This window comes from Oncorhynchus mykiss, chromosome 6 (genome assembly GCF_057628025.1).
Source record: "Oncorhynchus mykiss isolate SJ-2025 chromosome 6, ASM5762802v1, whole genome shotgun sequence".
NCBI lineage: Eukaryota > Metazoa > Chordata > Actinopteri > Salmoniformes > Salmonidae > Oncorhynchus > Oncorhynchus mykiss.
Genome location: NC_143027.1, coordinates 37,637,084 through 37,662,878, shown reverse-complemented (window position 1 = coordinate 37,662,878; position 25,795 = coordinate 37,637,084). Strand labels below are relative to the sequence as shown.

The 25,795-nt window shown below is 40.9% G+C and overlaps 2 protein-coding genes across 6 annotated transcripts in view; one reads left to right on the top strand and one right to left on the bottom strand.

Moving 5' to 3' along the window:
- The first annotated feature begins 2,126 nt into the window (after positions 1–2,126).
- On the top strand, positions 2,127–5,412 carry ogfod2 (2-oxoglutarate and iron-dependent oxygenase domain containing 2). 2 transcript variants are annotated; one of them, XM_021606369.3, is made up of 7 exons: positions 2,127–2,436; positions 2,544–2,600; positions 2,692–2,802; positions 2,921–3,020; positions 3,137–3,261; positions 3,400–3,657; positions 3,946–5,412. In XM_021606369.3, exons 1-7 carry the CDS (start codon positions 2,302–2,304, stop codon positions 4,201–4,203), a joined length of 1,044 nt encoding a protein of 347 aa, XP_021462044.2. In that variant the 5' UTR covers positions 2,127–2,301; the 3' UTR covers positions 4,204–5,412. The 2 variants fall into 2 exon arrangements, with proteins under 2 accessions (XP_021462044.2, XP_021462046.2); XM_021606371.3 differs by having other exon boundaries at positions 2,167–2,436; positions 3,400–3,531.
- A 4,525-nt stretch (positions 5,413–9,937) lies between these two features.
- LOC110526893 (electrogenic sodium bicarbonate cotransporter 4) overlaps positions 9,938–25,795 on the bottom strand; it is a 57,239-nt gene continuing 41,381 nt past the window's right edge. Inside the window, exons 17-27 of one of the 4 annotated variants that reach the window (XM_090237880.1) lie at positions 25,212–25,276; positions 21,794–21,985; positions 17,513–17,626; positions 17,201–17,362; positions 16,550–16,728; positions 16,312–16,384; positions 15,982–16,050; positions 15,140–15,313; positions 14,473–14,655; positions 14,309–14,367; positions 9,938–10,196 (exon numbers count right to left, since the gene is read on the bottom strand). In XM_090237880.1, coding sequence (XP_090094006.1) covers positions 10,082–10,196; positions 14,309–14,367; positions 14,473–14,655; positions 15,140–15,313; positions 15,982–16,050; positions 16,312–16,384; positions 16,550–16,728; positions 17,201–17,362; positions 17,513–17,626; positions 21,794–21,985; positions 25,212–25,276 — 1,385 coding nt within the window. In that variant the 3' untranslated portion in view covers positions 9,938–10,081. Of the gene's footprint in view, positions 10,197–12,713; positions 14,368–14,472; positions 14,656–15,139; positions 15,314–15,981; positions 16,051–16,311; positions 16,385–16,549; positions 16,729–17,200; positions 17,363–17,512; positions 17,627–21,793; positions 21,986–25,211; positions 25,277–25,795 lie in introns of those variants that run through there. The other 3 variants (XM_090237881.1, XM_090237882.1, XM_090237883.1) reach the window with 3 other exon arrangements.

Below are 25,795 nucleotides of genomic sequence, written 5' to 3'. Positions count from 1 at the left end.
TAATTGTTTTTGCTGCCCCAAACCTGGTAGGGGGGGAAAAATATGGTGATTGAGCGCCATCTCATGACAACTCATGTTGTTGATGATTGTTGTACCTTGCAGATAATATTCAAATTAGTATTGAAATGTGTGTGTTTAATTAGGCTACCTGTAAATGGATGTAGAAATACATCTGGCAACAGAGAGGCAATCTCTCTTTTGAATGGGGAATGCCTCCACCCACTTGCTGAAGTAATCTGTGATGATTACCACGCTTGAATTACCTTGCTGGGTTTCTGGGAAGGGTCCTGGTGAAAAGAAGAACGGATTCTTTAATTTAAAGACCCTTGCTTCCTTTGGTCTGAACATTGAGTTTGATCAGAAACTCCTGTGATTTTTCTATCTATTTGAAATAAAATTGTAAAGGCTTTTTATGATGTAGGCTATTTGTGATTTTTTTCCATTGATTGTAAATTAAATTGTGTACTCTAGGCTATGATCATTGTGTATCCATTCATGCTTTTCTCGATATTATTGTTATGTGTAAATTGACCAATGATGTCATGCCATAGCCAGCCATGATTGCAAACACCTGCGTGTGTCCAATGGAAACCTAATACACTGGTGACCTGCAGTGCTTGACATGAAACCCTGATGAAGACAGCTAGCTGTCAAAATATTGCCATATTTTATTTGCCATCAGCGCAATTAGTGTGTGGCTTTTCCTTTTCTTCTAAAGAAGAGCAAATTCAACAAAGTCAGACAAACATTTGAACTCTTTATCTATTGTTCTGAGACTAGTGTAATAGTGTTTCTTCTGTCCCTCTCCTCGCCACACCCTTGGCTTGAACCAAGTACCCTCTCACCATATCGACAACTGCCTCCCACGAAGCATGATCACCAATCGCTCCACAAAAGCCGCGGGAAACAGGGAAACAACTACCTCAACTTCTCAGCTGAGGTGACGACACCAATTGAAACGCTACTACTACTGTGCACAGCTAATTAGCTAGTCATTTTACACCAGTTACACTAAATGAGTAGTTTAATTTTCTGAGAAGTTTTCTGAGAGTTTATTTACCAAATATATCAATCCCTAGAATTTCCCAGGGAGCTTCCACTTTGATTGGCCGAACAGTTCTTGTCATGTTTTTGTTCCTCTCCGAGCGTTGACAGGTTTCACATACCTTTATCTAAGGCAGACAAATGCACAAACACAATTTGTAAGAAGAATAAATGAATGATATGCCTCCAAGTTGTATTATTGCATTACACTGAATTATTGCATTACACAAAGAGACGCACATACCCAGTCCACGACGTCCTTCACAATACCCAGCCAGTAATACTTGCTTTGGATCTTGTGAACAGTCTTCTTTTGTCCCAAGTGATGACCGATGTCATTGAAGTGGCACTCTAGGAATATATGCCTCTTACGTTCCGCTTCAATCACCACCTCTCGCTTCTCTTCCTTCTTGGGCCCCACATAATACAGTCGACCCTCTAGAACAACAAAACCACACAGACAACATGCAATTAGAAAGAGATGCTATTCTAGTCAACAACACACATTTCAACCGCCCTCTACACATTAAGAATTTTCTTGTTGTTATTTGTTATCTATTCACTCTCTTACCATCAATTATGAATTTCTGAGCATATCTTTTGAGATTCTTCTTTCGTATAGGATTCATAGTCTGGGGGTAGCAGCCCTCGGCCACAAACGTGTAGATGTCACCCAGTCGGTTTGAGCTCGACTCCACCACCTCCTCTTCAGCCACCACTTGCAACGAATCCACACTCAACATCCCAGCAGCAAAAAGGGACCTAAAACCACTGTAAATATGCGAGCCAAATTATATATTACAAGGAGTAACCGATGTACGAGCAAACAAATATTAACATGACAAAATAACAACTAAATAATGAGTCAACGGATGAGAGATTCGTATGTTTCCTTAGTATTCTGCGAACGGACGATTTATGTTGACGGACCCGGAAACGCAACTCGAAGTTTACCTTTCCTCTTGAATCCATTTTACATCAACATATAGAAAAATGGCCACATATTTAAATAATAGAGTACCGTTTGATATTTCTATATTTTATATACAGCAATGTGTCTCTGTTTGAGCTCTTTTGTTGGTTACAAATCATGGAAACTAAATGCTGAGAGTATCATTTCACATCGGACACATAACATAGTTGGATCACAACAAACAACTACAGTTCCGCGGGCGATATCCCCCCTGCTATATTAGCCAATATTATTATGAATTGTCCTATAATACGTTGATTTGTATTATCTTTATATGACAAGTCATGCAACACGTCAAGGATTCCAAGGCAACATTTTACACTTGTAGTTGTTTTAGCACTGACAATATTTTCCTCGAGGAGTTCAAACTTCATGTCAGATTTCTATCCGAGCACCAGTTTAGATCTGATTATCAAGCGGTGGGTATCTGGCCTAGCTAGGCAGTAGATCTACAGACGGTTGTCACGTTACAGCATCTTGTTAGATGAGTGTAAAGTTAGCAACCTTACTTCTGTTTACATTCCAGGTGTTAAGAAATCTTGGCTGCTCCACTGACACAGAATTCAAGGACATCCTGAAAAAGGCAAGTAGACCCATGTATTTTAAGTATTTTGTTAAAATCGGACTGAATTGTCATTATATTTTAATGTATGGGTTGAATGTTTCTTATCTAGATTGAGAAAGAAGTTGAAAGGCGCAGGAGCCTTGGTGTGAAGTCAGCTGAGAGAGCTGCAGCCATTAAGGAGATTTATAAACCACTCCATGACCATGTCTACCTTCTCCATGTAGGAATCATACAATAGTACTGCAGTCTTCAAATCCATACACAGATACTGTTAATTAACCCTTTGATCTGGGGTATTACTGTACAGTGTAATTTACTTAGATTGTCTATCTCTTTAGGAGTCCTATATGGCACCAGAGTTTAAACAGATGGTGGATTATTGTCGAAGTGATGAGGCCAGTAAAGAGGGACTGTTGAGTTTAATGCAGACAGAAGCAGGTGAGTTTTCCTTAGAGTTCATATTTGACATAGGTGGTGCCTGTCATGACTGTTCAACTTCATAGGCATTTTTATTCCATTGTCCACATTAACTCATTATTTTTTATTTCTTAAAGCGGCAAGGGTCTTCCGCTTTCCTGTGTTCAAGAAAGTCTTCTGTGATGAGCTGATAGAAGAGATGGAACACTTTGAACAATCTAGATCGCCCAAGGGCAGACCGAATACCATGAATAACTATGGGGTACACGTCCTCTTATATATATGAGAGAAATCTGTAGAATATTAGATTTGGAGATTTCAGGCAAAATGCTCAATGTATAAAGTGTTACCTGTGGTAACTCATGTTCCTTTTGTTGGTGATGTTCTTTTGTCCACACAGATCCTCCTGAACGAGTTAGGGTTTGACGAAGGCTTCATCATCCCTCTCCGTGAGCAGTATCTGCAGCCTCTCACATCTCTGCTCTACCATGACTGTGGGGGATGTTACCTGGACAGCCACAAGGCCTTCATGGTGAAATATGACATGCATGAAGACTTGGACCTCAGCTACCACTATGACAATGCAGAGGTCACTCTCAACGTGTCTCTGGGGAAAGAGTTCACGGAGGGGAATCTCTACTTTGGTGACATGCGACAGGTGCCTCGTTAGAGCCAGATGGGGAAGTGTGATAACACAATACTGTTATATATAATGAAATAATAAATGGAGCTGTGCTCTTGGTTTAGATTCATACTCATACTATCTCTCATTAATTCCACACACACTGTGGTTTAAAAACCATACCAGGTTTACACACTGTTTTAGGTTGTGAAATCGCAGATTTATTAGTTGCATGAACAAAAGTCACCACAGCACTTTAGTAAACATTCTCATTGTTAGTCTAGTATGGTTCAGTGGCTGATGGTGTTTTTGCTGCCCCTGCAGGTGCCTCTGAGTGAGACAGCATGTACAGAGGTAGAGCACAAAGTGACGGAGGGTATCCTCCACAGAGGACAACACATGCACGGTGCCCTGCCCATCTCCTCTGGGCAGCGCTGGAACCTCATTGTCTGGATGAGAGCCTCACAGGAGAGGAACAAACTGTGCCCCATGTGCAACAAGATGCCCACCCTGGTCGAAGGAGAGGGTTTCGCAGACGGCTTCACGAGTGACATAGGGATGTCTCTTCTACAGAATGTATAATGTGTCCTGCATTAACTTAATGTTGCTGGTCCATCTGTATTTGTGTATGTTAGTGTAACTATTGTCTGGATGTTTACTTATCGTAGAGATTATCGCATGTGCCAAAGAAGAGTTGTGGAGAGGAAACGTGAGACATTATGAACATAGGGAGGCTCATCACTACTTCTTCAAAACACCTCACTACAAACTTCATTATGCAGTGTCACATTTATTCCTATATTTCCTAAAACATCATGTCCATACAAAAAATGTGTAGCTAGTGAATTGAATGGTATTTTGTACAGGTAGGGGTATTTCATATTCAAATGCCAGTGTTTATAGACAGTGGGGGAGAACCTGAGCTTTTGCCTTCCCCTTTATGGCTTACTTTTAGTGGCCTTGCTCCTGTTTCTTGTTCACAGAAAGTTGACAAGATTTTTAATCTGTACAATTTATAAATCATGTAAATATACGGAACAAAAATATAAACATGACATGTAAAGTGTTTGCCCCATGTTTCATGAGCTGAAAAGATCCCAGAAATGTTCCATATGCACAAAAAGCTTATTACTCAAGTTTTGTGCACAACATATGTTTTCATCCCTGTTAGTGAGCATTTCTTCTTTGCCAAGATAATCCATCCACCTGACAGGTGTGGCATATCAAGAAGGTGATTAAACAGCATGCTCATTGCACAGGTGCACCTTGTGCTGGGCCAAAAATGTCTCAAGATTTGAGGGAGTGTGCAATTAGCATGATAACTACAGGAATGTCCACCATTGAATTGAATGCTAATTGCTCTACCATAGGCCGCCTCCAACGTCGTTTTAGAGAATTTGGCAGTACATACAACCGCCTCACAACTGCAGACCACATGCAACCACACCAGCCCAGGACCTCCACATCCAGCTTCTTCACCTGCGGGATTGTCTGAGACCAGCCACCTGGACAGCTGATGAAACTGAGGAGTATTTCTGTGTAATAAAGCCCTTTTGTGGGGAAAATCTAATTCTGATTGGCTGGGCTTGGCTTCCAAGGGTTGGACCTACACCCTCCCAGACCCACCCATGAGTGCACCCCTGCCCAGTCATGTGAAATCCATAGATTAGGGGCTAATGAATTTATTTGAATTGACTGATTTCCTTCTATGAACTGTAACTCAGTAAAATAGAAATTGTTGCATGTTGTGTTTAAATATTTTTTCAGTATAATAATAAATGCATAACTGTAGTTATGGTCTTACTAATTCTGTAATAATACATACAAAAAATAAATAATGCACAGGCATTTCTCTGTTGATAAAATCTATCATGTTGAAAGGATCAACATTTAGCAACAAAGAAAATATCACAAGAATACAGTTTGTACATCGTCTTTGGGTTATTGTTAGGTGTCTGCTCAGTAAGTGTCCGCAGTCATTTACACACAATAGGGCAGGGATCGTCAACTGGCTGCCCGCGGACAAAATTATTACTAATTATTTTGTTAAATTTCCGTTTTTTGACATAAAAGACTTTACAATTATTTCAATTTAGTAAATCTATTCCCATCTATTTCCACTCATAAACAGAGAGACCATATGACCATATACCAATGTAATCAAGGTTTGAAATGATTGTTTTTGTCAAATACAATTTTTTCTTGACAGGGTTTGTACATCATGAAAATCCTGAAAAAGTCATGGAATCTTTTTTTAATTTTACCCCTTTTTCTCCCCAATTTCGTGGTATCCAATTGTTGTAGTAGCTACTATCTTGTCTCATCGCTACAACTCCCGTACGGGCTCGGGAGAGACGAAGGTTGAAAGTCATGCGTCCTCCGATACACAACCCAACCAAACTGCTTCTTAACACAGCACACATCCAACCCGGAAGCCAGCCGCACCAATGCTCCGGAGGAAACACCGTGCACCTGGCCACCTTGGTTAGCGTACACTGCGCCCCAGGAGTCGCTGGTGCGCGATGAGACAAGGACACCCCTACCGAACAAGCCGTCCCTAACCCTAGGCCAATTGTGCGTCGCCGGTCGCGGCCGGTTACGACAGAGCCTGGGCGAACCCAGGGACTCTGATGGCACAGCTGGCGCTGCAGTACAGCGCCCTTAACCACTGCGCCACCCGGGAGGCCAAGTCATGGAATCTTAATATTGTGTTTTCCAGGCCTGGAAAAGTTTAGAAAAATGATCAAATCCGAAAAGTATGGAAAAAGTCATGGAAATGAATTTAATAATTTCTGTTAAGGTACTTTATTTAGAAAATTATTAAATATTTTATCAATTTATAAAATAATAATAATAATTAATTCAAGGAGTGAGTGCATTGGTGTTCAGTCAGGCGCTTTCTTTGAGCGAAAGCTAACCCACATTCCGCGCAAACATGTGGCTTCTGTTTTCCTGTATGGGTTTGCTCGTGTCTTTGCCTATGGTAATTTAATCTGAAACGTTTGTCACAAACACTGCATGCAAATGGCTTGTAAATTGATCAAATATTTAATAATTTTATATATATATATATATATATATATATATATATATATATATATATATATATAATGAACATATCAGCCAGGATTGTGAAAAAAGCCATACAAAGTGCCACACAAATTAATATTTGAAACTGTTATTGAAGAAATGAACGATTCACTAATTCACCATTGTGTTAGTTGGGCTTCTGTTCAATCGTTGTGAATTGAGACATGTGAATCAAAATAATAATTTGTGAATCGCGAAAACTAATTTTAGGAAAAATATTAGATTTAGTCTTCATTTTGCATTATGCGGCTGCAAAACTTGTTTTTGTAGATAAGTCGGAAGTTTACCTACACCTTTGCCAAATACATTTAAACTCAGTTTTTCACAATTCCTGACATTTACCCCTAGTAACAATTCCCTGTTTTAGGTCAGTTAGGATCACCACTTTATTTTAAGAATGTGAAATGTCAGAATAATACTAGAGAATGATTTATTTCAGCTTTTATTTCTTTCATCACATTCCCAGTGGGTCAGAAGTTTACATACACTCAATTAGTATTTGGTAGCGTTGCCTTTAAATTGCTTCACTTGGGTCAAACATTTCGGGTAGCCTTCCACGAGCTTCCCACAATAAGTTGGGTGAATTTTGGCCCATTCCTCCTGACAGAGTTGGTGTAACAGAGTCAGGTTTCGAAGTATGTTTGGGGTCATTGTCCATTTGGAAGACTCATTTGAGACCAAGCATTAACTTCCTGACTGATGTCTTGAGATGTTGCTTCAATATGTCCACATCATTTTCCGTCCACATAATTTTCCCTCCCCATAATGCCATCTAGTTTGTAAAGTGCACCAGTCCCTCCTGCACCAAAGCACCCTCACAACATGATGCTGCGGGGGTGCCCGTACTTCACGGTTATGGATGGTGATCTTCGGCTTTCAAGTCTCCCCCTTTTTCCTCCAAACATAACGATGGTCATTATGACCAAACAGTTCTATTTTTGTTTCATCAGACAGGACATTGCTCCAAAAAGTATGATCTTTGTACCCATGTGCAGTTGCAAACCGTAGTCTGGCTTTTTTATGGCGGTTTTGGAGCAGTGGCTTCTTCTTTGCTGCGCGGCCTTTCAGGTATTGTCGATATAGGACTCGTTTTACTGTGGATATAGATACTTTTGTACCCGTTTCATCCAGCATCTTCACAAGTTCCTTTGCTGCTGTTCTGGGATTGATTTGCACTTTTAGCAGCAAAGTACATTCATCTCTAGTTTACGGAACGGTATGACGGCTGCGTGGTCCCATGATGTTTATACTTGCGTACTATTGTTTGTACAGATGAACGTGATAACTTCAGGCATTTGGAAATTGCTCCCAAGGATGAACCAGACTTGTGGAGGTCTACAATTTTTTTTCTGAGGGCTTGGCTGATTTCGTTTGATTTTCCTATGTCAAGCAGAGGCACTGAGTTGGAAGGTAGGCCTTGAAATACGTCCACAAGTACACCTCCAATTGAATCAAATTATGTCAATTAGCCTATCAGAAGCTTCTAAAGTCATGACATCATTTTCTGGACTTTTCCAAGCTGTTTAAAGGCACAGTCAAATTAGTGTATGTAAACGTCTGACCCACTGGAATTGTGATACAGTGAATTATAAGTGACATAATCTGTCTGTAAACAATTGTTGGAAAAATGACTTGTGTCATGCACAAAGAAGATGTCCTAACCGACTTGCCAAAACTAGTTTGTTAACATGAAATTTGTGGAGTGGTTGAAAAACAAGTTTTAATGACTCCAACCTAAGTGTTATGTAAACTTCCGACTTCAACTGTACTTCCAGTGGATTTGGGCATCAAATGTATGTGGACATTGCAACTCAATAGATGCTTGTCAGCCTGCAAAGTAAATACTTCTAAGGTAGGCCTAGCTAGGACAAATATGACTAAACTAAAAAAGTACATTTCCTGAAGAAATATGTGGGCTAAGCCAAAAGCACAGCTCTAAAGATTTGTGGCCTATCATAGCCATTTGATCTTAGATATATTGAATGAGTGATTTTTTTTATTAAGGCATAAATGTATTTGGTTGTAAAGTTGCAATGTTTTACAATTATTCAATATTTTGGAAGATGGAGAGCTACTGGGTGTGCATGCTTTTGTAAGTGCTTCCCAGTGTCGATAACACATTTAAGCATGCCATTTTTTTGTCATTGAAACTTGTTTAAATGTCATGGAGAAGTCCTGAAAAAGTCATGAAAATCCATCTGTCAAAATATGTATGAACCCTGGTTTGGGCTTCTTGCTTCATCCTGTAGAGTATTTTTTTTTTCAATTTGCAGAGTACAAATTTATAACCCCCCCTCAAGAAAAAAAGAATCCCACAGCTGAATCTAGTTGATGACCCCTGCAGTATGGGATAATATAACGATTGGAAAACGCTGTATTCAACCATGTTATTAACAAATCAATCATTTTTCAAAAACAACAATATTCAGTCAAGTAGGCTATTCACAATTTTTTGGCTGTTTCTTTTTTCCCCAGTGGCTTTAAAACACAAGAGGGAATAGGAATGAGGGAATAGGCAAGCTAGTTTTCTACAAGAAGAGGCACCATACAACCTCACAACACACACACACACACACACACACACACACAAACAAAAGTATTTGCTGAAGAAGGATATTCAAGAACTCATTTATCAGATGAAAAGGCAGGCCAATGTTACTGACATTGAAATTCTGGATTTCACTTCAAGTTATTCTGGACCTTACACTTCATACTTACTATTTATATATATATTTATATATATATATATATATATATATATATATATTTATATATATGTTATATATATATATATCTGTATGAACAGTGAAAAATACATACTATATACTTTTATAATCTAAATAAATATCTTGACACAAAATACTCTTATATACAGCATATACCAGATCTTTCACTCACCTTTCTCCTATATCCCTCCATTGTGTTTCTAACCTTACGCATATCCTGAAAATTATACAGTCAACATGTTCTTAACAGAGATATCCATGACAGTTCAGCAAAGAGCCTCCTAGTTTAAAAGCAGAAACTGTTGCTGGGATTTTGGACACATTGAAATTGACAGCTATGGGAAATGTAGTGCTCCATGTGCATGTTGTATTCCCAGTTCATTTATGTTAGGTGTCATATGCTGTCAGCTGTTAGTCCACGCCACCTTGTACTGTCCTTTGCAGGCATTCTAGAAGAGTCTTGGTGTGTAAGTGGGTCAGCATTTTACATCTATGTACTGTACAGAGTCCGCAGTGGACCCACGTTTTGCTGTGCTCTGTCACACAGCGGTCAGTGCCTACAGGTGACAACTCGGTCTGTCAATCGCCTAAAGCGTTGTTTCGCTGACCAAGTCCCTGTGGCGGGGGTGATCAGTGTCCGTGTCCTAGTCCGACTCCATCTCGATCTTCACCTGGGGCACGGGGAAGGCCATGCCACGGCCGTGGGCCATAGGGACCGTCGGGGACGAGGGACAGGAGATCTTCAGATGCAGGGTGATGCTGAGGAACGGCAAGTTCCAGTTATCATACATACATGTGGTCCTGCGTGGCTCAGATTGGTTCGATTACCGCTGTGCCACACATACAAGAATGTATGCATGCACTACTATAAGTCGCTTTGGATAAAATATGTTAAATTAAATATATGACATACACAGCGAGAGGCAAGAAACACAGAAGGAAGGAGGGACGGGAGAGGGGTAAGGTAACCTTGGGCTAGACAGGGAGGTAGTCAGTTGTTAGATGTAATATGGATCTGATGCATAGTACCAGAGAGTAAATTAGACTAGAGGGGAGGTTGGACAAACTAATGTGAAACAACAGGACAGAGAGTTAGGCTGGCTGTCAACTATGATTGATGTCTGTTCTTTATGCCATAGTGTTTCAAGCCTTTCTGTGGATCATCTGAATATGGTGCAATTGCAAACTGCAAACTGATATTAGTTCCCTAATATCAGGAAACGCCCATTGATACCTGCCATTGGTCAGTTCTGGTGTTGTGAGACTGATGGTTTCTCAACACAGATGATTTGTTTACATAACATGTTAGGATAACTAACGTGGCAGGTTAGGATAATTAACGTGGCAGGTTAGGATAATTAACGTGGCAGGTTAGGCGATTTAGCGTGGCAGGTTAGGTGAATTAGCGTGGAAGGTTATGAGACTGAGGTTAAGGTTAGCAGTTGCCAACAATTGTTGTCCTCTACGTGAAAAAAATGGCCACAGACCAATGGCGAGCATCAATGGGTGTAACTTGATATCAAGAAACGCCTATATCAGACAATGCTTCTAATTGCGGTCTGCAATTGCACCCTTCTTGATCAGCTCACACCCTATTTGGAATGTGAGGGGTGGGAATGAATGCAATGTACAGTTTGTGAAGAATAAATGCAAAACTTCACTTAATGAAAGTTTGTCCTTACTTTGCAGTTTTCCCTTTCCTAATTTATTTAGAAAAACCACAAGCAAAGACGTAGGTCTAACCATGGGCGGCAGGTAGCCTAGCGGTTAGAGTCGAGCAAGCGACCGGAGGATTGCCAGTTTGAAACCCATATCTAATGGGAAAAATCTGGCAGGGAGTGAGCTGGCAACTGGAGGGTTGCTGGTATCAAAACCTAGATGCCATTGCCTACCGTTGTGCCCTTGAGCAAGGCACTTAACACCCAGAACAACTGCTCCACGTGCGCCCAGTGTGGCAGCCCCCTGGTCCAACATCTATAACCTGTGTGTCTTTCGGCGGGGTTGGGATAAAGCAGAAGTCAAATTTCAGTTGGTCCTTGATCTTACTCTTCAATAAGTCTATTCTGAACTATGCTTCCTTAAACGTAACGCAGACATGAATTGTTATCATAGTTCCTATTCAAAAATACCATGCAGAGGTAGGCATGACTAAAAGGATAGAAGGGGAAGAATATGCAACTATATGGGATGACGACACAACTAAACTAAACATTTGTGTTTGTGAATGGGACCCATAGATAGGCTACTAGACTATACAACACATGGAGGAAAAAGAAACAACCAACACTCTGAGAAAAGCCTGATGCATGTGGCATGGGGATGCACACATACAGTGGGACAAACGCTGTTCACTCTCAAATACTCAAATACTGTGCATCCACTACATTCAAATATAATTGTAAACTTTTATGAATCTATTCCAATATGTCAAACATTTCTACAGAATATAAAAGTGAAAATACATAGGAGATTGGCTAGCATGCTGGAATTATGCACATGCATGTGATGTGTATACACATATCGAGAGACACTGACACAAAATGACACAACTAGTTTTCCTAACGCAGCATAACGCAGCCTTAAAAATAGCAGCAAATTTTGCTTAGCACAGGGTTTCCCCAAACTCGGTCCTGGGGCCTAGCCCTAATTAGACATTTTTTTTTTCCTTAGCACTAGGGGTTAAAAACATGTGCAAAAACTATCTGCATCGTATGAAAGTGCATGGAGAGAAGGGTGTGAAGGTATATTCTCTGAGAACAATATAGAACACGGTCTGTGATAAATTATGTGTGTATTTATAGCTGTGTGTGTGCGCGTGGACATGTTTAACTATACTTGTGGGGACCAAAAGCCCCCACAAGAAAAGTAAACAAACCAAAATCTGACCAACTGGGGACATTTTGTTAGTCCCTACAAGGTCAAATGCTATATCGAGGGGGTTTAGGGTTAAGGTTAGAAATAGTGTTAGGGTTGGAATTAGGGTTAGGAGCTAGGGTTAGTTTTAGGGTTAGGGTTAAGGTTAGGGTTAGGGTACGGCTTACGGTTAGGGGTTAGTGAAAATAGGATTTTGAATGGGACTTAATAGTGTGTGTCCACAAGGTTATTTGTATAAGACCGTGTGTGTGTGTGTGTGTGTGTGCATAGGCGCCTGAGCAATGGCACATATTACATGATTAAATCTGTGAAAAAATGTTTCTCCCCAAGCTGTTTACAGGTATTTAACACGCTTCTGCATTTTTGCCATCTATTTCCCCAACATCAATCGGTGAAATCACATAGATAAAATGTTTTAATTCAGTTACAAAAGTAACAGTCCTGGTTGAGTGCTCGGTGCGAGTGCACATGTGGCCGATTCACAGTTACAATGCAAAATTAAAAAGCACATCATATTTGTACCCCGATAAAACAGCTCTACTTTGCTTGGTAAGTAAAATTGACTCCCGTTGCATAGAATATTTCTGCTGCTGAGACAAGTTTTAAACATCGTCATGGTGACACGGTGACAAAAAAAACTATGTCGGAGGTATGGATGGGCATCAGTCTCTCTCCATCTTTAACCAGATAAAAAATAATGAAATACAGTACTATTTAGTGGAATGTAGTTTGAAAGACAATGTTAATTTGCTTTGACACTAGTGTTCCATAGGCCTATGTGTGCATTTGCGGGGCACAACTAAAAATAAACTAAGCCAAGCATCAAGCATTTCTTCTCCCATTAGGCCTAGAAATACATGCCTAGAGAAAAAGTATCTAAACGATGGGATACACAAGCTACATTCCTTGCCAAATGATGACAGTTGCGTTCCTTCTATTTTCCGCTTTGGTTACGTTGTGACCTGCTAGTGCCCTTTGAGTTGGTTAGTCTAGGGCTAGGCTACACAGGTTCCTCACTGAAAATATGCAAAAACTTTAGTTTGACAAAGACAAAGACTGTATTTTCATCAGATTCATTAGGCCTATGCCTACTGTAAACATATGTTGTGGCCGTAATTCGCTACTTGGAACTGTTCGTTTAGAAAATTCCAAACAGGCAGAATAAACTAAATCAAACATCTGAATGATAAAAAATGTCTTTCAACACGCCAAATTGAGTCGCGAGATGCAATTCACTTCACACTTTTTTCATTTGGAAAAATATTCTGTTGTATTTTATTCTGTTCTAATACATTATGGGGTTTTTTTTACTACAAAATAGGTGTCTTGACTGTTATAATGGCTCGGGAAATAAGAGCGTCCTAAATTAACAAAACAAGGCTACGCCATTGCATAGCCATAGGATTCTACAAGCAAGATCCACTGCTGAGGTTACTGCCTTTTGCAGATTGTATTCCATCACATAATATAACCAGTTGATGTTGCGGTTTAAAAAAAAAAAAAATCTTAAATGGCACTTGTTTTTTTTATTGACAATTTAGAAATTAGGTTTTGCTATCTGTAATGATTATGATAAATTAGGCATTGTTGCGCACTGTTGGCATTTGGGCCTAGATAAATGTGCACATATTCCTTTCTGGCCTTGTGTTCTAAAAACACTTGAGTACTCGACCTCAATATAACTTGTGGCAGAACTTAAGAAAAATAGGTGCGTTCTGTTCATAAATATAGATTCCACCTGTAAAGAAACAGTGTACAATTGCAGGAAATGTTTTTAAAATGTTTAACTCTTTTTATTATTTTTTTTACTTTAAGACAAAGTCAGGCGCCCATGTGTGTGTGTCTGCATATATCTGCCAGGCTGATGTTTCATGTTTATGTAATCTATGTATCAGGGGATGTATTTGCCTGGCTGGCAGTGAGCGGCCCACTGTGACTGGGCGTCAGCGGGCTGAAGGAGGTCTCTGTAGGGGACGTGTAGTTTAAGCACACAGTACCTGCGGTCCAGGTCAGACTCAGAGCTGGGCGAGCAGTTGGAGTAAGCGCGGTACTTCTCCTGCATACAAACACACACACACAGCCATCAGAAATACATGATTTAGCAAGGTTTCTTTTGCTCTAAACCAGCCAGTTGGTGGCAGTAAATCTTAACGTTTCTCACCTTGTCTTTGCTGTCGTCTGCTCTCCCTTTCTTCTTGTCTTTCTTCTTCGTGTCATCTTTATCGCCCTTCTTCTTCTTATCCTTCTTCTTATCTTTCCCAGGCAGGATATCATCTATCCAGGCCAGGTCGTGTTGAGAGAACACCATATCCAGCATCTTACGCACCACCAGCAACCCCAGGATCTGTTAACCACACAAGCACATTATCCTATCTTACATAACTTCCACGACAAGAAAATAACATCAACAGGAAAGAAGATGAAAGTTAAACTCTTCATAAGTAACCAACATTTACATCACATCAGGTCATTTGTATGTTGAAGTGTGCTTGAATGTATAGCTGAAATTATGTCCGTTGTGATTTCTGGTTATAAATCTAAGTAAAACTTTAGTTTGTGAGAGCTGACCATCTTTTTTTATGCATTAATGCAGGGGTTTCATACACATTCTATTGAGGGGTGAGTGTCTGCAGGTTTTGCTCCTCCCATGTACTGTACTTGATTGATCAGTTAAGCTCATTTATTGGTAACAACTCACCTCAGCTGGTTGTCTAGGTCTTAATTGGACACAAATTGAAAGGAAAGAAAAAAAACAGCAGACACTCAAATGGGTTTGACAGCTATGTATTAATGCGTGTTCCAATCAAAAGCGAGTCATGAATAAATACCATGACAGGGAAGAGGATGGCCAGAACGGTGGACTTGAGAACCCAAAGGACAGCCAGACAGATGATCTGGACCAGGGTGAAGAGGTGGACCCTCCTCAGAGGCACGTGACGCAGGAAAGGGAAGTCAGGCTGGTACTTGGACGGCATCATGTACAACTTGATCCTCTCCCAGAACTACAGGGGAGTGACAATGAGAACACACACTCATCACTGTCTGCATTATTCTCAATTTCCAATGTTTTATCTACATAAGATATGCAATTTGGCAGACACTTATCCAAAGCAACTTACAGTAATGTGTATATACATTTCTATATGGGTGTTCCCAGCAGGAACCAAACCAACAACCAAAGCATTGGAAGCTCCATGCTCTACCAACTGAGCCACACACAATTGTTTATGGATTGTGGGCAATAGGCTTGTGACATACTGTATTTCCATGTATACACTCATGGACCCTGTCTAATGTTTGTTCACCTTGCTGTTGACATTTTACTCTTTCGTCTGTGACATTTCCCTTTGATTGGCAGGGTGCAGCCAAAAAGCACAACACACAGAGCACAAACAGACTCACTGAGCCCTTCACTGAAATCCTAGCTCCGCTCTGAGCAGCCTAGCTAATGCCCTCATCAGAATGCATCTCCAAATTGCTTTAGACGCGGCTAGAATACAGTCACCTTCCCTCCAGACACACGGTTTCTGATAAGGAAAAGAACGACATCACAGAGAATGCATCTTCATTTGGAGATTTGAATTCATGTCAGAGGAAGAACCCGCATACCATGAGACTTTCAATTGACACAACCACTGGCTGTCTACTTTGTTTTCTGGTATATACATACTTGAATGCCGCTGAGAGATGCTACGCCCATGTAGAGAAACACACCGTAAAGTACTGGCATGGGTATGAACTGTGAGTGAAAGAGAGGGAGAACACACATCTTAAACACACAGACAACATCAGCACATTATCTTGTTGATCCCCTTTAATAATGTTACGTGGTGGTATAGAAAACACACTGATTGCACCCCAAATGGCCAGTGCACTACTATTCAGTGCACTACTTTTGACCAAGGCCCATAGGGAATGGGGTGCCATTTGGAGTGCAGATACTTTTTATCCTTCATCCAGTCCTTGTTTAGGTCAGAGGAAGTGAATACATTTTACTGACCTGTAGAACGGGAGCCAGGAAGATGGAGACTCCAGTGAGAACAAACACCAGAATCCCTGTCAGTCTCTGCTCCCTGTTCAATAGAGAAAAAGCGAGAGAGAAACAGGGAGGGGGTGACTACCAGCAAACCTTTCCATCTATAATAGACAGCAGACAAGAGACAAGCCCTGCCTGGACTATACTGTCCAGTACATCCTCCATAGTCAAAGTCTACGGTCACTGCTCAGTGCTCCCTCACCTGACACCAAGGAACTGGGGCTGCTCTCCAGGGGCGCTGGACTCACTTTCCATCTTCAGCGAGTCGATGTGTGCGATGGAGATGACAGTGGCAGCCACATACCAGGGCAGGCCCAAGAAGGAGCACACAGCCATCAGCACCCCCACCCAGAACAGGTCCAGGTGGTAGCCACACCCTTTCTGCCAGGGAGGGCACACAGGTGGAGGGACACACAGAGCAGATTAGGACAAACTCACACTGGGGGATGACATTGAGGCAATTGTCCTATGCATTATGTAGGCCCCAACATGACACCAAAACCCAATTAAGGTTCTAGGAACTATAGTTTAACTCTACAAGTACATTTCTTATATACATTATAAATGGCTCATTGTGGCAATCATCCTCTCTCATGGACAGATTTTGCACAAATTACACAAGATTTTAGTTCTGGGTTAACCGAGATTATGGCAAACAACATGTGTGATGCCCACTGTGATCTCCAAAAAACTGAGGTTAAACTTGTTATCAATGTCTGCACTATAACAGGCTTGGCTGTGTATATAATAGAGAACATCCAGGTGTCCCTTCTAAAAGAGGTCTCCTGAACTCAATGGGACTTCCAGGATAAATAAAGGTTAAATCAATCAATAAAAACACCCCTCAAAGTACCCTCAGTTTGTTCTCCTTCCGGTTGACAATGACAGCACTGATCTGCTGGTCCATGAAGATGAGGATGGTGACCAGGAGAGCAGGGACGAAGCTGGCCAAATACACCCACCATGGGTTCTTCCCAAACGGCAGCACTATCCAACCCCGGTCGGGACGTGTGGGCTAAAGGGAGTCAGTAAGGGACAGTGTCCGAGTGACCATTCATTAATTAAAGGACAAAAACATACATGTATAATGATACACAACTGTTCCAGGGTACGGTCAGGAATATAACTAATAAAAAGAGTAGCTATTTTGAACCTGTTCCTTTACCTTAAACTCTGTGGGAACAATGAGCTTGGGGGTTTTAAGCCCGATTAACCTGTCCAGACCCACAAAGGTCATAATGGCCATGAAGATGGAGAAGTCACTGATGAGCTTCCGCAGCTGTTTACAGAAGCCACAGACAGAGCAAGAGACAGACACACAGACAGACACAATAGACAGAGACAAGGACAAAGACACGGACAGACACAGAACAAAGCAAATGAAAAATAATTAAAATATGTCTAGCGAGAAACATAAATCATCTCTCAAAGAAATACACGAAGAGTTTATTTCCAAAACACTACGTTCACTCATTTTTTACATTTGTTTTTTCATCAGAAATGATTGCTTACCTTCATGTCTGTCAAAACAATTCTGTTCTCAATTCAAAGACTATAGATCTTTATAAAAAAAATGTTTTTTTTGCAAAACGCTATATCCATTGATTGGCTGGAATGGAATGTTCGTATCCTGCATATTTGACTGTGATATGTAGTTGTCTCACCTAGCTATCTTAAGATGAATGCACTAACTGTAAGTTGCTCTGGATAAGAGCATCGTCTAAATGACAAAAAATTTACATGTACAGTATATCTCATCTTACTGTATTGAATTATAAAATATAAAAATATTGATGTCACAAATGTACCATTTGTAAATTTCTTTATAGAAAATGTAGTTATTTGTTACATTTGACTGTAAAACCTAGCAGTACTACTTATTTCTCTGAGTGGCGGATATATTGCATTTAGCAAAAAAAACATATTTGTCTGTCTAAAATGAAACCATCAAGTTCTAGATTTTAAACAAATACATGTCTGTCATTGAATAGCCCCATGCCATGATTAGATAGTGAAAAAACACACCAATCTCTTTGATAATTTCTTTAAAAAATAAAAGCTAATTTACCAACATTTCTGAAAATGGATATATAGTGTTTTGGAATTAAACTCTTTAAATGCAGCGACACAAACACAGAAAAAACACTTGTTTTTTAAGCTTGTTCAAGATGGTGCCGGAGGAGAGGACTGCCATCTTATCGGATCTTAACCAACCATGCAATTTTTTTTGTTTTTTTGCGTTGTTCGTAACTTGCTTTGTACATTTTGTTGCTGCAACCGTCTTTTATGACCGAAAAAAGCTTTCGGACATCAGAACTGGGATTTACTCACCTCAAATTGGATGAGGAGTTCTTCTTCAATGAGTCAGACGCGAAGGATATACTACAAACACCCGACCAGGCCCAGATCCCTGTGATTCACTGGAAAAGGAAATGTAGGTTTCGCGGAAAGAGATCGGGATGCCTTCTGAGAATCAGGCGACGAGTGGCTAATCTGCCCTTGCCTTCCGTTCTGCTAGCTAACGTTCAATCACTTGAAAATAAATGGGGCGACTGTACGGGACATTAAACTGAAATATCTTATATCTCACGGAGTCGTGGCTGAACAACGACATTAAGAACATACAGCTGGTGGGTTATACACGGCAGGACAGAACAGCAGCCTCTGGTAAGACACGGGGAGGGGACCTATGCATATTTGTAAACAATAGCTGGTGCACGATATCTAAGTAAGTCTCAAGGTTTTGCTCGCCTGAGGTAGAGTATTTCATGATAAGCTGTAGACCACACTATCTACCTTGAGAGTTTTCATCTGTATTTTTTGTAGCTGTCTACATACCACCACAATCCAATGCTAGCACTAAGACCACACTCAATGAGCTGTATTCCGCCATAAGCAAACAGGAAAATGCTCATCCAGAGGCGGCATTCCTAGTTGCCGTGGACTTTAATGCAGAGAAACTTAAATCAGTTTTACCTAAGTTCTATCAGCATGTTAAATGTGCAACCAGAGGGGAAAAAATTTGAGACCACCTTTACTCCACACACGCGTACAAAGCTCTCCCTCACCCTCCATTTGGTAAATCTGACCATAACTCTATCCTTCTGATTCCGGCTTACAAGCAAAAATTAGAGCAGGAAGCAGCAGTGACTCGGTCAATAAAAAATTGGTCAGACAAAGCAGATGTTAACTACAGGACTGTTTTGCTAGCACAAACTGGAATATGTTCTGGGATTTATCCGATGGTATTGAGGAGTACACCACATCAGTCACTGGCTTTATCAATAAGTGCATAGAGGACGTCGTCCACACAGTGACTGTATGTACATACCCCAACCAGAAGCCATGGATTACAGGCAACATTCACACTGAGCTTAAGGGTAGAGCTGCCGCTTTCAAGGAGCGGGACTCTAACCCGGAAGCTTATAAGAAATCCTGCTATGCCCTCCGACGAACCATCAAACAGGCAAAGCGTCAATACAGGACTAAGATCGAATCGTACTACACCGGCTCTGACGCTCGTCGGTTGTGGCAGGGCTTGCAAACCATTACAGACTACAAAGGGAAGCACAGTGAGAGCTGCCCAGTGACACGAGCCTACCAGACAAGCTAAACAACTTCTATGCTCGCTTCGAGACAAGTAACACTGAAACATGCATGAGCGCATCAGCTGTTCCGGACGACTGTGTGATCACGCTGTCCACAGCAGATGTGAGTAAGACCTTGAAACAGGTCAACATTCACAAGGTCGCTGGGCCAGACGGAATACCAGGACATGTACTCTGAGCATGCGCTGACCAACTGGCAAATGTCTTCACTGACATTTTCAATCTCTCCCTGTCTGAGTCTGTAATACCAACATGTTTCAAGTAGACCACCATAGTCCCTGTGCCCAAGAACACTAAGGTAACCTGCCTAAATGACTACCGACCAGTAGCACTCACGTCTCTAGCCATGAATTACTTTGAAAGGCTGGTCTTGGCTCACATCAACACCATTATCCCAGAAACCATAGACCCACTCCAATTTGCATACCATACCAACAGATCCACAGATGATGCAATCTCTATTTCACTCCACACTGCCCATTCCCACCTGGACAAAATAAACACCTATGTGAGAATGCTATTCATTGACCACAGCTCAGCATTCGACACCATAGTGTCCTCATAGCTCAACACTAAGCTAAGGACCCTGGGACTAAACACCTCCCTCTGCAACTGGATCCTGGACTTCCTGACGGGCCACCCCAGGTGGTAAGAGTGCGTAACAACACATTCGCCACACTGATCCACAACACGGGGGCCCCTCAGGGGTGCATGCTCAGTCCCCTCCTGTACTCTCTGTTCACTCATGAATGCACGGCCAGGCACAACTCCAAAACCATCATTAAGTTTACTGATGACACAACAGTGACGGGTTGCATCACTCCCTGGTATGGCAACTGCTCGGGCCTCCGACCGCAAGGCACTACAGAGGGTAATGCGTACGGCCCAGTACATCATCGGGGCCAAGCTTCCTGCCATCTAGGACCTTTACACAATGCGGTGTCAGAGGAAGGCCCTAAAAATTGTCAAAGACTCTAGCCACACTAGTCATAGATTGTTCTCTCTGCTAACGCACAGCAAGTGGTACCGGAGCACGAGGTCCAAGAGGCTTCTAAACAGCTTCTACCCCCAAGCCATAAGACTCCTGAACAGCTAATCAATTGGCTACCCAGACTATTTGCATTGACCCCCCCCCCCCCCCCCCCCCCACGCTGCTGCTACTCTCTGTTATTATCTATGCATAGCCACTTTAATAACTCTACCTACATGTACATAATTACCTCAATTACCTCGACAACAGCGGTGCCCCAGCACATTGACACATTGACTCTGTACCAATACCCCCTGTATACAGCCCCGCTATTGTTATTCACTGCTGCTCTTTAATTGTTTGTTATTCTTATCTCTCACTTTTTTTTAGGTATTTTCTTAAAACTGCATTGTTGGTTAAGGGCTTGTAAGTAAGCATTTCACTGTAACGTCTACACCTGTTGTATTTGGCACATGTGACAAATACTATTCAATTCAATTTGATTTGAAGCTGTATTCAGCTATAATATAGGTGAAATAGAATATTCCTGTCTGTGAGTAACATGCAGTTTCAGGATACCATGGGATCTACTGTAACATGTACATTGAGGAGTTTGGGGAGACAATTGTATACAAAAGTTTAGATCTAAGCATGTTTCGGTCATTGCTCTTATTTACACCATATCTCCATGGAGATTACCCCAAATCACCACAGATTACACATAATCATATCTGCCTCGAGTGTTTTAAATAGATCATCTTTGCCTTGAAAAATATGAAACTGTGGCTGAATCAGGCTGCTATTTGCGATGCAGCCTCTATGTCAATGAATAAACATCCAGCTCCTCTTCAGTTCGTTCTAGTCTCACCTTGGTAGGAAAGTAGCGGCTAAACTTGAACTTCTTGAGGGAGACGGTCATGGAGTAGGTCCCGAAGAACAGGATGAAGGACATGAGGGCCAGGTCAGGGACGTACTTACAGGTGTTGCCCACCAGAGAGCCTCCGTACTTCACACACTCCTTCTTACTGAGCTGGCTCCAGTCCAGGTCTGTGATGTTCAACTAAGAGGAGAGAGGGATGCAGGAGGGAAGGGAGTAGGACACCGTTTTAGAGGTCGAAGAATAAGGTGAAGGGGAGCGTAATGGCTGTGAGGATGTGAGGTTTCTTGGGAGAGAGAGAGAGAGCGAGAGAGAGAAGATAAAAGGAAAGAGAGTGCAAGAGAACATAAGGGCGACGAAAATAATAATATGGGAACTAATCGACTTATTTTTCAGACTCCTCAAAGGAAAGCCATTTGCTGTAAACAAATAATTCCCAATTGGCTGATAAAGTGTCTACATGATAAAGTGTCCTTGTTTTGAAAGAAAAGCACATTTTCTGTCCATTAAAACAACATCAAATTGATCAGAAATACAGTGTAGTCATTCTTAATGTTGGAAATGACTATTGTAGCTGGAAATGACTGATTGTGTACAGAGGCCCATTATCAGCAACCATCACTCCTGTGTTCCAATGGCACGTTGTGTTAACTAATCCAAGTTTATCATTTTAAAAGACTAATTGATCATTAGAAAACACGTTTGCAATTATGTTAGCACAGCTGAAAACTGTTGACCTGATTAAAGAAGCAATTAAATTGAATAAATTAAATACAGGCTCAAAATGGCCAGAAACAAATAACTTTCTTCTGAATCTCATCAGTCTATTCTTCTTCTGAGAAATGAAGGCTATTCCATGCGAGAAATTGCCATGAAACTGAAGATCTTGTACAACGCAATGTACTACTCCCTTCACAGAACAGCGCAAACTGGCTCTAACCAGAATAGAAAGAGGAGCGGGAGGCCCCGGTGCACAACTGAGCAAGAGGACAAGTACATTAGAGTGTCTAGTTTGAGAAACAGACGCATCACAAGTCCTCAACAGGCAGCCTCATTAAATAGAACCCGCAAAACACCAGTCTCAACGTCAACAGTGAAGAGGCAACTCCAGGATGCTGGCCTTCTAGTAGAGTTGCAAAGAAAAATCCATATCTCAGACTGGCCAATAAAAATAAAAGATTAAAATGGGCAAAATAACACAGACACAAGAACTCTGCCTAGAAGGACAGCATCCCGGAGTCGTCTCTTCACTGTTAATGTTGAGACTGGTGTTTTGCGGGTACTATTTAACCTCTTAGAGCTCTAGGGGCGCTATTTCATTTTTGGATAAAAAACGTTCCCGTTTTAAGCGCGATATTTTGTCACGAAAAGATGCTCGACTATGCATATTCTTGACAGTTTTGGAAAGAAAACACTCTGAAGTTTCAGAATCTGCAAAGATTTTGTCTGTAAGTGCCCCAGAACTCATTCTACAGGCGAAACCAAGATGATGCATCACCCAGGAATTAGCAGAATTTCTGAAGCTCTGTTTTCCATTCTCTCCTTATATGGCTGTGATTGCGCAAGGAATGAGCCTACACTTTCTGTCGTTCGCCCAAGGTCTTAGCAGCATTGTGACGTATTTGTAGGCATATCATTGGAAGATTGGCCATAAGAGACTACATTTTCCAGAGGTCCGCCCGGTGTCCTTTGTCTAAATTTGTGCGTAATCTTCAGGTGCGGGCATTTTCTCCTGGGATTCAGGAGAGAAAGCATGTGTCCAAGAACGATGTATCAATGAAGAGATATGTGAAAAACACCTTGAGGATTGATTCTAAACAACGTTTGCCATGTTTTCAGTCGATATTATGGAGTTAATTTGGAAAAAAGTTTGCGTTTTGAGGACTGAATTTATGGATTTTTTTTGGTAGCCAAATGTGATGTATAAAACGGAGCTATTTCTAATACACAAGGAATCTTTTTGGAAAAACTGAGCATCTGCTATCTAACTGAGAGTATCCTCATTGAAAACATCAGAAGTTCTTCAAAGGTAAATGATTTTATTTGAAGGCTTTTATGTTTTTGTTAATGTTGCGTGCTGGATGCTAACGCTAATGCTAACGCTAAATGCTAACGCGAAATGCTAACTCTAGCTAGCTACTTTTACACAAATGATTGTTTTCCTATGGTTGAGAAGCATATTTTGAAAATCTGAGATGACAGTGTTGTTTACAAAAGGCTAAGCTTGAGAGATGGCATATTTATTTCATTTCATTTGCGATTTTCATAAATAGTTAACGTTGTGTTATGCTAATGAGCTTGCTGATAGATTTACACAATCCTGGATACAGGGGTTTTTTCATAGCTAAACGTGACGCAGAAAACGGAGCGATTTGTCCTAAACAAATAATCTTTCAGGAAAAACTGAACATTTGCTATCTGAGAGTCTCCTCATTGAAAACATCTGAAGTTCTTCAAAGGTAAATGATTTTTTTGAATGCTTTTCTGTTTTTTTGTGTAAATGTTGCCAGCTGAATGCTAATGCTAAATGCTACGTTAGCCATCAATACTGTTACACAAATGCTTGTTTTGCAATGGTTGAGAAGCATATTTTGAAAATCTGAGATGACAGTGTTGTTAACAAAAGGCTAAGCTTGAGAGCTAGCATATTTATTTCATTTCATTTGCGATTTTCATGAATAGTTAACGTTGCGTTATGGTAATGAGCTTGAGTCTGTATTCACGAACCCGGATCCGGGATGGGGAGATCAGAAAGGTTAATGAAGCTGCCAGATGAGCACGTGTGAGGCTTCTATTCGTCAAACTTGACACTCTAATGTAGATATTCTATTAAAAAAAGAATCTGCCGTTTCCAGCTACAATAGTCATTTACAACATTAACAATGTATTTCTGATCATTTTTATGTTATTTTAATGGACATAAAAAGTGCTTTTCTTTCAAAAACAATGACATTTGTAAGTGACCCCAAATTTTTGAACGGTAGTGTAAATATAGGGAATGTTTGTTGCCTTAAGGGGGAAGGTGTTACAGGCTTTGGTTTTTCCATTTATATTTTGTGGTTGGATGTTAGCACGTTAGCACGGTCGGCACACCGATTGGAGTCACCTCATTAGTCAGAAGGTATTTCCCCTGTACTGGCACTGGTGATATTTAAGAGCAGCTGGCCCAGTGCACAAGTTGGCTTGACAGATGTGGAGGGTTAACTCATTTCGTTGCCGTTTATCTGATCTTCCTTGTTTTTTGCTTTTCTCCTCTTTTTGGTTTGATTCCTGTCTTTAAGTTTGGTGTGGGTTTGAAATTTGTTTGCATTTCTTGGGCAAATTTAGGGGCCTTGTGGTGGGTGGCTTAGGTCCCAGTTGTTGTTGCTAGACATGACAAAGTAAAAACGTAATTTCAAAAATCACTTACTCCAAAGAGACTAGAGGTGTTATCAGTTGGCACTGGCACTAAACCATTGAAGATCATTGAAGCCACTGTTTAATAAGTGAAAAGAAGGGAGACAGAAGGAGAGAGGAGGGTTATGAAGGAAAAATTGAGATGCAGAGAGTGAAAACAGTGAGAGGGCAGAGTCAAGGGACAAGAGAAATGGAATAAGAATTCATCAGGTAGACTTGGAGACCTTGAACAGAGAAAGTAGCTAGTTGGAGCTCATGCATACAAAGTGTTACTCACTCGCATCAGACAGCAGCCATTTGTGAGTGCAGCAAAAACAAATATAAGACAAATCAGTTACATTATTCAAATACCTTAAGTCAATTCTCATAACGATTTCCCAATGCAGTGAACATCTCCAGAGAGGCATAATACCTCCTTATATTACCAAACCATACGATAATCTTTATGTCCCCAAATCCCTTAGAGGTAGCCAGGTCCTGTTTATACTCCTATCTGTTTGTGCTCTTGCCAACTCCATTTCTGTCAGTGTCAAGTCAAACCTTTGCCATGTTTGGCATGACAATTCCATAAGGATTTGACATGAGAGCAGAAACAGA

What these genes read in the sequence shown, in the direction of transcription:
- ogfod2 (XM_021606369.3), top strand. Translation starts at nt 2,302, where the DNA reads ATGCAACACGTCAAGGATTCCAAGGCAACATTTTACACTTGTAGTTGT. An exon ending in TTAGATCTGATTATCAAGCG is followed by an intron (nt 2,437 to 2,543) that starts GTGGGTATCTGG and finishes TTTACATTCCAG; the next exon opens with GTGTTAAGAAATCTTGGCTG. An exon ending in ACCATGTCTACCTTCTCCAT is followed by an intron (nt 2,803 to 2,920) that starts GTAGGAATCATA and finishes CTATCTCTTTAG; the next exon opens with GAGTCCTATATGGCACCAGA.